At 43.1% G+C, this 10,315-nt stretch overlaps 1 protein-coding gene across 1 annotated transcript in view; it reads left to right on the forward strand.

Annotated features, from left to right (window-relative positions):
• The first annotated feature begins 2,625 nt into the window (after positions 1–2,625).
• The window catches only part of tdrd12 (tudor domain containing 12), a 29,272-nt gene continuing 21,582 nt past the window's right edge, over positions 2,626–10,315 (forward strand). Inside the window, exons 1-6 of the mRNA XM_020617529.1 lie at positions 2,626–2,806; positions 4,565–4,729; positions 4,857–4,993; positions 7,394–7,510; positions 8,011–8,066; positions 8,229–8,314. Coding sequence (XP_020473185.1) covers positions 2,783–2,806; positions 4,565–4,729; positions 4,857–4,993; positions 7,394–7,510; positions 8,011–8,066; positions 8,229–8,314 — 585 coding nt within the window. The 5' untranslated portion in view covers positions 2,626–2,782. The remainder of the gene's footprint in view (positions 2,807–4,564; positions 4,730–4,856; positions 4,994–7,393; positions 7,511–8,010; positions 8,067–8,228; positions 8,315–10,315) is intronic.

The following is a 10,315-nucleotide window of genomic DNA, read 5'->3' on the forward strand; positions in this document are numbered from 1 at the left end:
GAGGACTAGCTGATCATTTAGGAAAAAGCAACAACTCTCTGAAAGTGCTGCAGAATTTTCATATAAGGAACAGAGGAGCATCCACAGAGGAAACAGGAAGGTTCAAGTCACTTGTAAAGTCTCCAGTAAAGTCAAGTATTAGTTCATACTGGTGTTCAGTTTAGTAGCTCATTTCTTGGGATTTTGTTTAGCTGATATGTTTGTTTCACATGTTGATTTTGGAACTCACTACCTATCAGTGTCATTTATTTCAAAGGAAACACCTTCACAAGTGGCATTACCCAGTTGACTTGGGAAGCCAAATGGATGTTAGCTAAAGTGTATTTAGATTTCGCTGACTAGAAGCTAAATAAATTTCATGTGCCAAAATTAACACTGATATGATAATGGGTTATGGCTGCATTAAAGGAAAAAATGGGGGGAGGAAGTGTTTTTTTAAATTTGGTGGAGATCATTGTGAAAGTTTGACTTTATTCACAACATGCATGAGAGAAACTCTTCCTCCTCTCATTTTTTCACCTGAAGCTACAGTAAGCAATAGCAGCAAATATTTTTTAGTAGAAACATCTCCCCAAACCGATCTTAATGGGGAGAGTTGCTGTTGAGGGTTCGTTCAGATGTAGCTACACTTGACCTTGTTTTAGAACATTTCAGATGTGTTTTTCAACAGTGAGCTCGAGTGGCTAAATGCTCTGTGTGATGTATCCATGCAAAATGGCTTGACAAAAAACTTTTCTGTGCACATGCAGGGCCCGCTCTTGTTTCTCTGCCTATGTCCACAAATAGTGCTGGTGCAAAAAGTGTCGCGTCCATCCGTCCTGTGGCAGTCTGTGCTGTGTTTACTCTAGACATGTAGTAGGGCAGTCAGCTTGGGGAGATAACAAGGTTTTAATACCCACCGGTTGAATGGTGCCCACTGACTTTGTGAGGTTCTCTCCAAACTGTGACAATGTGTGAAGCTTGTTTAGTTTAGTTTAGTTCATTAAACAGCAGCCTGTTTAATGAACAGTTTTACTGCTGGTGGGGGCTCGTCATAGGACCCAAACAGACCTTTTTCACCCATCTTCTGACTCCAGCGTACAAATCTATCTCTTTCACTGAAGAGTATACAACTGTACAGGTGTATACGCCATCATTGCATGTCACGACTGTCTCCTCTCTCCCTTTCTGCAGGTAGCCCTGGCTCTGGAGCAGCCACATCAGACTCTGCCACATTACACACATACAGTACATATTGGTGTACAAGACAAATAAGAGAGGCGAAAGAACGCACTCCTATGCTTCGCCTGTGTATGACACAAGAACCCTTTACGTGACCCTACAGGACTCAGAGTGGCCCCCTCTGCTGGGGCGGGGCATAAATGCACTCTCTCTCTGTGCTGGTCTCTCCCGAGAGGGGGTCACTTTAACTCTGGCTGATTGTTTACCCATAGTTGCACCCTCTTTCTCTATGCTGTGTTAAAAATCCATTTTGGCCGGTCCAAGCACGCATACCGTAATTGCAGAAAAAGAAGTGCAATTAAACTCGCATGGCAGCGGGATCGACAGAGGTTTTGTAGTTGTTGGATCGTTTGACAGCAGGTTTTGACAAGCTCGGAAACAGGTAGTGATGGCTGATCGAGGCTTTGTTGAAGCTACGATACAGAATTTAAAAAATGGTTCATTACTCCCCGTGACCCCGTTTGGGACAAAGCGGTATAGAAAATGGATGGATGGCTGGTACTCGAGGCTTCAATGACAAGGTGCTTAAGTAGGACATCCAGTGGTCAATAAGACGAAGTGCAATCGAGACGTGTCATTTATTGATTCCTGGATTGTTTGGGATTTGAATCGCCAGGCTACACTACATGGTTGGATGGTTTCAAACTGACACAAGATATAAAATAAACAAGAACTCATGTTGAAGACCATGTGTCTTATTTGGCATGTTCGACTGTAATAGGGTATGGCTATATACTTAGACTGACACTTAGTGCTATGAATTATATTCTATCCAACAGTCTAAATAGCCCATATCTTAAAAGATGATGAATAGTCCGTGTTCAGTAGGCTAAATGGCAAATGTATATTTTTTAAACTGTTTAATTGATGAACTAAATAACAGTTCCATCGGGAATCGAACCCACACTATATTGTTGCAAGACTGGTTTTCATGATGCACCACACGTTCTAATCAGATTACTTTGTGGTTGTTTCACCTATTTGAGTAATGTTAAGTACTGCACCCCATGGTCCTTCATCAACTCCCACCAATGTGCATGTTACAGCGCTTACATCAGCTGTTTTCATTTGCTCCAAATAATGTTATAGAATCTTTAGTACTGAATGCAACGCTATCAAACCAAATGTCTATCGGCTCAGTCGCCGTTTGGCCGGGAGGCTCAGCGCAGCTGCTTCATGAGCTACTGCGCATGTGTCGGAGGACCATATAGAAACAGAATCAGAATCAGCTTTAACAGGTACGTTTTACATTTCAAATTAGAAAGAAATCAAACGGAAGAAACAGAAAACATTCTGTGAATTAACACATGTAAAATTCGCTTCGTCTATGCACATTTTAGTTGCAGTTGTCAACGAATTCGAGTAACACCTAGCTTAGTTAGCAGACAGCCGCGGGTCAGTGTCGGGTGAAAAATGGCGGCTTTGGTTTAATTTTGTTGCTCGACGTTAAACACTGTAGATAGCTACGTTGCAGTCATACCTGATGGGTTAAATAATTTATCGACGATAAATTGTGTTTTCTTGTAGTGTCGTTGGTGTGGATTGAACAAGCACGCACGTTATGCTGAAACTATCCGTTTTGAAGGTAAGTGAGCTTTTTAATAACAGCTGGCGTTAATGCGGTCAGCTCCGTGACGCATTTATAAAAAGCATAGAAATGCTGTGTGGATGCATTGTGCTGTTTTTTGTTGTTTTTCATAGTTTTAAATTAGGCAAATCCTGTCAAGTTTGATAATTTTGTTTCTATTACCGACGTGTTGAGCAGGGCCGTGCAGAGACCCTTTAGGGGTGCAGGTGCTCAAAGTTAAAAAAGGGGCACACAAGATTTCAAAACGCCTTACACAAACATAATTTACATCATAACCTAATGAATTATAGCAGCCTATAGTCAAGCAGAATGCAGCATGAACTCTTACAACTAATTACAGCACGCACATATTAGTGCTGTTAATCGATTAAAACATTTAACGGCATGATTGTCCATAGTTGCGATTAATCACAAGTTAATTGCACATTTTTAAAATCAGTTCTGAATGTACATTAAAGGGACTCTGAAGTAACTGATTATTGAGAGAAGGCCAGTCGTCTCCGGTGAACTAACCATGATTGTCTATCCTGACATCTCCTCCACTTGAGCTTTCTCGTCTTCATCTACGTTGTGTATCTTGGTTACAGCGGTGGCTCTGAAGGCAAGTCATACATGCTGTCTTTGAATGCGATGTGAATTATTTCAAGCAGACCCTCATTCTCCACAATGTTAAACGTACTGCAAGCTGTAGCCGCCCATTTAGCTGTTGAAAGTGTGCTGCTTGTAGAGTTGTCCAGGCGTCTGTGTTGCAAACTATCCAGCGTGGTCTGCCTTTGGTGAGGGGGAGGAGGGCGCTTTGCATCAGCTGTGTGCTTAGTCAGCAAGTGGTATTTGAGACTGGACATACTCTGATGGTACCTCAATTCAGGTCAACAGTAAATGCAAATAGCTGGCTTTAAAACTGAACTTGCCATTCAGAAGGCCTCTTTTTTTATCCATTTCTGCTCAAGAAGGTTTTTTTGCTTGTCGTTTGCTACTGCTACACCATGTCCTGATTTCCCAAACTATGGGGCAGGCAGAGGGTCATAACTGCAGAATGTGGGCATGTTAGTCTCACTTAAAAAAAAATTGTGGCATTAAAAGGTATTTGTATTAACTCCTTATTGTTTATTTTGGTGTGGGTGTGTGTGGGTGTGTATATATAGTGTATATATGTATACATGTTTGTTGCACCTAATCAATAATAGAACCACCCCAATACATTGCAATATAGTGTTTATTATTGTTCTGTAACTGGATGCCTTTGTAATGTAAATAGAGATGTAACTTGATGAAAATCTAACATCACAGTTATAGTGACCATAATTATCATGTTTATCAATATTATCACGGTACTGTTAAAAAGTGTTAAACATTCAAAAAGTACTTGTACAAATGGAAATCATTAATTTAGGGTGTTATTTGAAAAACTACAAATAAGGGGAAAGCGTTGAGCAAATGGCTGGCACACCAAAATAAGAAGATGAGAAAATGCTGGGATGTGGCTACCCTCTCTTGTAATGCACACTGGGTGACAAAAAAAAAAATGACGAGAAGACAGTTGTTCGACTGACAGGCCTCTCGACTAATGAATCAACAATTAGGGTGCAGTCTTAGTTTTTCTTTGAGGCCAGATAATCGTAACATTTGTAGTTTTAGAATTGAGCATGAATCTGTTTTGCCTGTTTTTACAAAATAAACTGTTAAACTGCAAGTTCTGTGTAGAGAAACTGTATGTCTGTAAGACTAGACATGCATTTCTGTTGGCCTCTGCAGGTTGAGAACCCTTCCTGCTTCTGGGGTCGGGTCATCTGGGCGTCAGGTGGCAACACGCAGACCACAGAACAGTATGACAATCTGCACACTCAGATGAATCTCTTCTACCACAACATCAGTTGGAACCTGCGCAAGCTGAATCCCAGACCGATAGAGGAAGGGAAGGTAATGCAGAACCTGCTCTCTTGTCTTTTCCCATATTTTTACACACCTGCTCTGGGTAAGACACCTTCCTGTGACCTTAATTGGACTGGAGCTAATTGTGTGTGTGTGTCACTGTATTCTCCCTCAGGTATATGTTGTGTATTGGCCAGTGATGAAGTCATGGTGTCGGGCCATGGTGGAGTCTGTAATCATGGACTCTGAGTCCTGTAGGGCTCGCTGCCTCCTGGTAGATCACGGAGAATGGCTTGTTGCCCCATCAGACCAGTAAGATCAGAGCAACATCAGTCTTCCTCAGCACTGGAACACTGCCATTTTAATAACATTTTCTTTAGTGGCACCTTTTGTAACACTCAAGGCCACCTTACATCGAATAAATCAAACATACAATCAAATGGATAACAAAATATATTATTGCTATCAAATTACAATCTAAACACAGCAGCAATAATAGAAGTAATAAATATTAATAGCAAAACTGCCCTAAAATTCCTAATCTCAAATCTGAATTAACTGATTAACAGTGCAGTTACACTAGATGTGCTAATTTGAAGAGGTGAGTTTTTTGTGCAGTCCAAAATTCAGCAGTAATTGTGTGAATATGAGGAGGAAGTGATTTCCAGAGTTTGGGTGCAATGTAAGAGAAGGCCCAGTCACCTACTGGACTCAGATTAATAGTGGGTCACACCAGAAGATTTGCTGATGAAGATCCACAAAGAGCGAGGTGATGTACACACCTGAAAATCTGTAAGATGGACAGGAACAAGATTGAATCAGAATCAGCTTTATTGGCCAAGTGTGTCGGACACACGAGGAATTTGACTCTGGTACATCAGCTCTCAATGTGTACGTACATATCCCCATGCAAGGGGCAAGTAAACAGTAAACCAACATAAGGCTGTGTAATATAACAAAATAAGCAGTATTAACAAGCAACGAACCGTGCAAACAGACAAAGGAATGCTCATTGAAACAAGACAAATAGGAATAAAAACAGAGTACTTAAAGATAGAGATTTGTACAATGTATATTTACAGGCATTGCACTGAGGGTTATTGTCTAGTCATACTATCGTGGGTCAAGTGTTCATCAGAGTGATGGTCCAGGGGAAGAAACTGTCCTTGTGCCTGGTTCGCTTTGCTTCCAGTGACCTGTAATGCCGTCCAGAGGGGAGGAGTTCAAACAGTTTGTGTCCCGGGTGTGAGGGGTCTGCAGTGATCTTTTCCGCCCTTCTTTTGACCTGTGAGGTGTACAGTTCTTCCATGGAGGGCAGGCTTGCACAAGTGACCTTTTCTGCAGTCCTGATTGTCCGCTGAAGTCTGTACTTGTCCTGTTTGGTTGCTGAGCCAAACCAGACAGTGATGGACGTGCAGAGAACAGACTCGATGATTCCTCTGTAAAACTGTATCAGTAGCTCCTGGGGCAAGTCAAGCTGGTGCAGGAAGTACCTTCTTGATGATAGTCCTGATGTTGGACGTCCACTTCAGGTCCTGGGAGTTCTTCCTGAAGTCCAGTGTCATCTCCACTGTCTGTAGGCTGATTCATCACCGTCTCGGATGAGACCGAGACCGATGACCGCTGTATCATCAGCAAACTTTAGGAGCTTGACAGAGGGGTCCTCTGAGATGCAGTCGTTGGTGTAGAGTGAAAACAGCCAAGGGGAGAGAGATCCACTGACAGGTGGGGGCAGGCACAGTGAGCTGGGTCAGTTTGTAGTGGAGGATGTCCAAGATGATGGTGTTGAATGCTGAGCTGAAGTCCACAAAGAGAGCCTGTGCATAGGTCCCTGAGGAGTTGAGGTGTTGCAGGATGTAACACAGTGCCATGTTCACTGCATCGTTCACTGACTTGTTTGCCCGGTAGGTGAACTGCAGGGGGTCCAGCAGGGGGTCTACAATGTCCTTCAGGTGGGCCAACACCAATCTTTCAAAGGACTTCATAACTACAGATGTCCGGGCGACAGGTCTGTAGTCATTCAGTCCACTGATGGAGGTTTTCTTGGGGACTGGGATGATGGTGGAGTGTTTGAAGCAGGAGGGGACCTCACACAGCTCCAGTGACCTGTTGAAGATAAGTGTGAAGATGGGGGCCAGCTGATCAGCACACACTCCGATCAGAATGTCCATACAGCATTCTTCATTAACAAAAATTGGAGGAAGGTAGTTTGGTGTGAGTTGTCCGATATTTAACAGTTCTTCTCTGGTAAAAGTAATCCGGGATGAGTTGCACAAGACCAAGAAAACGAAGTACTTTAAATGATAATAGTATTTTAAAATGTATGAATTGTGATGGAGGGAGCCAGTGTAGTTGGATCAAAGCTGTGATGTGATCGTGTGATAATCCGTGATGCCATTGTAATAAGGTGTAATCAGTGAATAAGTTTATTTGAAATACCTGTCAGAACTGTATTGCAATAGTTAATGTGACTTAACCAGTGTAGTGGGAAGTACTTTGGTAGGATATCGAGCTAGGACAGGGCATGTCCTAGATATGTTTCGCAGATGAAAGGAAGCAGTCTGGGAGAAGTTATTGATATGACTGGAAAAGGAAAGAGTACCATAAGGTCATGTTAGAGTTTGCAGACTAGGCAGTTGTTGTATGTCTGTGTACGTATATGATTTGTACGTCTGTGCTACTTGATCTTTAAGTATGTTTTGGTCTGACCAGGATCCGAGACGCTGCACAGAACTTCCTTCAGCTGCCTGTCTGGGTAAGGAAGTTCCACCTTGGGGGAATCCAACCTACAACATTGCGAGTGTCCTTTCTTGAGAAGGCAAAGCTTGTGTAAGTTTCCCACTTACCACTGTACTATTGATGGATGTGTGAGGCATGATGCACACAATTAGGCTGTTTATACTCCTTAACAATGTAAAAAACAAACAAACTGCAATATAAAATTTGGTCACACACACCCTTCACTGCTTTCAGATCTTGTTCTCCTTAACCACTACAGCACAAGTTGTATTTGTGCTGGGAAAATAAACAAACTTTGAGGTTGTTTTTACCATCACATCTGCTGCTGTTGGTCATTTGCACTACTGTCACTGATTGTACATGGTTTGAGTCATAGCCCATTAGGTTGTACCGTTTAGTTTTATCACTTTGACTTAGTTTTCTTATTCTATTTTATTCATTTTTTACTCTACTTTTGTTCTATTTTAGTTTCTTAAATGATATGGCATTCAATACTGGATGAGAGAGAAACATTATCTTGATTTTCTGTATGTCCTGCACATATAGTGAATTGACAATAAAAATCTTTGATTGATGTCATTCTCCTGCAGTCCATCCACCCGGTGGGACAGCTCTGCTACACTGTACCTGCACAACCTACTAAAAGGTGAGCAACACTGGTTTTTGTTCCGTTTCTTTATTTTTTAGAGGCTTTACATGTTAGAAGCAACATTTTATGTGCTGAACAGTTGTGTGGTGAGACTGATTTTAAAGTGCATTTGCGGTATTAAAGACTCACTTTCAAAGACTTCCTCTTTTAATCTTGAAGATTCGACACAGGCGGAGGCTGTGTTGCTTGAATCCGAGCCAGAATCTACCTCCATCGAGCTCTACTTGACCATCAGGGACATTAAGGTGAACTTGGACCCCTCAGTGTAGCACACAGCACATCGCATTAATTCAAAAGAAAGATTTTAAGGCATTTAGTTTTAACATAGAGCAATACAGGTAAGATCACACTTAACTCCTCATTTTCACCAGATGCAGCTACGTTGCATTCTGTCTGTGATACAGTTTTGATCCTTCCGCTGTGCGACTACTGGTTCCGTCTATGAAACAGCTCACTGTGGTGCAGATTTTTTTTGTGTGGTATGACAGTGTTTAATGTCACAGTATCCGTGGGTTCATCCAGGTCTGTGGATGCAGTCTCAAATATGCTCCAGTCTGTACTAGCATAACATGCCTATACAGTCGGGGAAAAAATTATTTGAACCCCAGCTGATTTTGTAAGTTTGCCCACTAACAAAGAAATGATCAGTCTACAGTTTCAATGGTAGGTTTATGTGAACAGTGAGAGACACAACAATAACAAAAAAAACACACGTGGTGCATACAGGGCTGCACCCCACCCCCACCTTGAATGCTCAGACCACATTTCTTTGTTCCTGTATCCAGCTTACAGACAAAGATTGAAACAAACAAACCCTGTCACCAAACAAATTAAACTCTGGACCCCAGAGACTGAAGGAACCCTGCAGGACTGTATCGCCCAAACAGACTGGGATGTGTTTAAAGCTGCAGCCACCTTGGAGGACTTTTCTTTCAGCATACAGGATAATGCTGAGTATGTGACTGGGTACATTAGTACCTGTATTGACAACATTGTGCCCACCATACAAGTCAGGAGGTTCCACAACCAGATGCCCTGGATAAACAGTCAGGTACGCCGTATGCTGCGAAGTACAGATTGAGGAATGCCATCACAGCGGCCAGTGGCACTCACCCCATTCATTATGAAGTGTTTTGAGGGAGTGGTGCTAGCCTGCATTCAGAGCAGTATACCGGATACCATGGACCCACTGCAGTATGCCTACCAGCCCAACAGGGCCCTCTCAGACACTAACACGGCTGCCCTCCACTATTCCCTTTCTCACCTGGAAAATGGAGACTCTTACGTCAGGATACTCTTCTTTGACCACAGCTCTACCTTCAGCACAGTTGTCCCCCACAAATTTTACTGTGTCGCCTCCCACAAAGACATCATCATCCTAAAGTTCACAGACGACACCACAGTGATAGGTCACATCACTGGCGGGGACGAAGCAGCCTACAGGAGGGAGGTGGCCGGTCTGGTGCAAGGACAGTAATCTCAGCCTCAACACGGACAAGACTGAGGAGGCTGAGGTTTGGCATGTCGCCTAGGATCCTTTGCAACTTCTACAGCTACATCATTGAGAGCATCTTGACCAGCTGTATTACTGTCTGGTATGGCAGCACTACTGCTATGGACCGCAAGCGCCTGCAGAGAGTGGTAAAGACTGCGGAGAAGATCACCAGGACTCCACTGCCCTCTCTGCAGAGCATTTACCACCGCAGGGTGCGTAGGAAAGCTGCCTCCATCCTGGGTGGGGGGGTGATGATACGATCAACTACAATAAAGCCTATGACTCAATGCCTCACACATGGATCCTGGAATGCTTGAAACTGTACAACGTCAACAAGAATCTAAGAGCCTTCATCAATGGGAATGTGGAAAACAACCCTAGAGGCCAACTTCAAGCCAATTGCACAAGTCAACATCAAGTGCGGTATCTACCAAGGAGATGCTCTGGCTGCTGTTCTGCATAGGGCTGAACCCCCTCAGCCAGATCATAACCAAGAGTGGTTACGGATACCGACTAAGGAATGGAGCAACCATCGGCCACCTCCTCTACATAGATGACATCAAGCTGTATGCCAGGAGTGAATGAGACATCAACTCACTGATCCACACCACTGGGATCTACAGCAAGGACATCGGAATGTGATTCGGACTGGATAAGTGTGGCCGAATAGTAACAAGGAGAGGGAAGGTAGTCAGAACTGAGGGGATTGTACTACCAGAAGGCAACATAGCAGATGTTGAGGACAGCTACA

Source organism: Monopterus albus, unplaced genomic scaffold, assembly GCF_001952655.1.
Source record: "Monopterus albus unplaced genomic scaffold, M_albus_1.0 scaffold191.1, whole genome shotgun sequence".
NCBI lineage: Eukaryota > Metazoa > Chordata > Actinopteri > Synbranchiformes > Synbranchidae > Monopterus > Monopterus albus.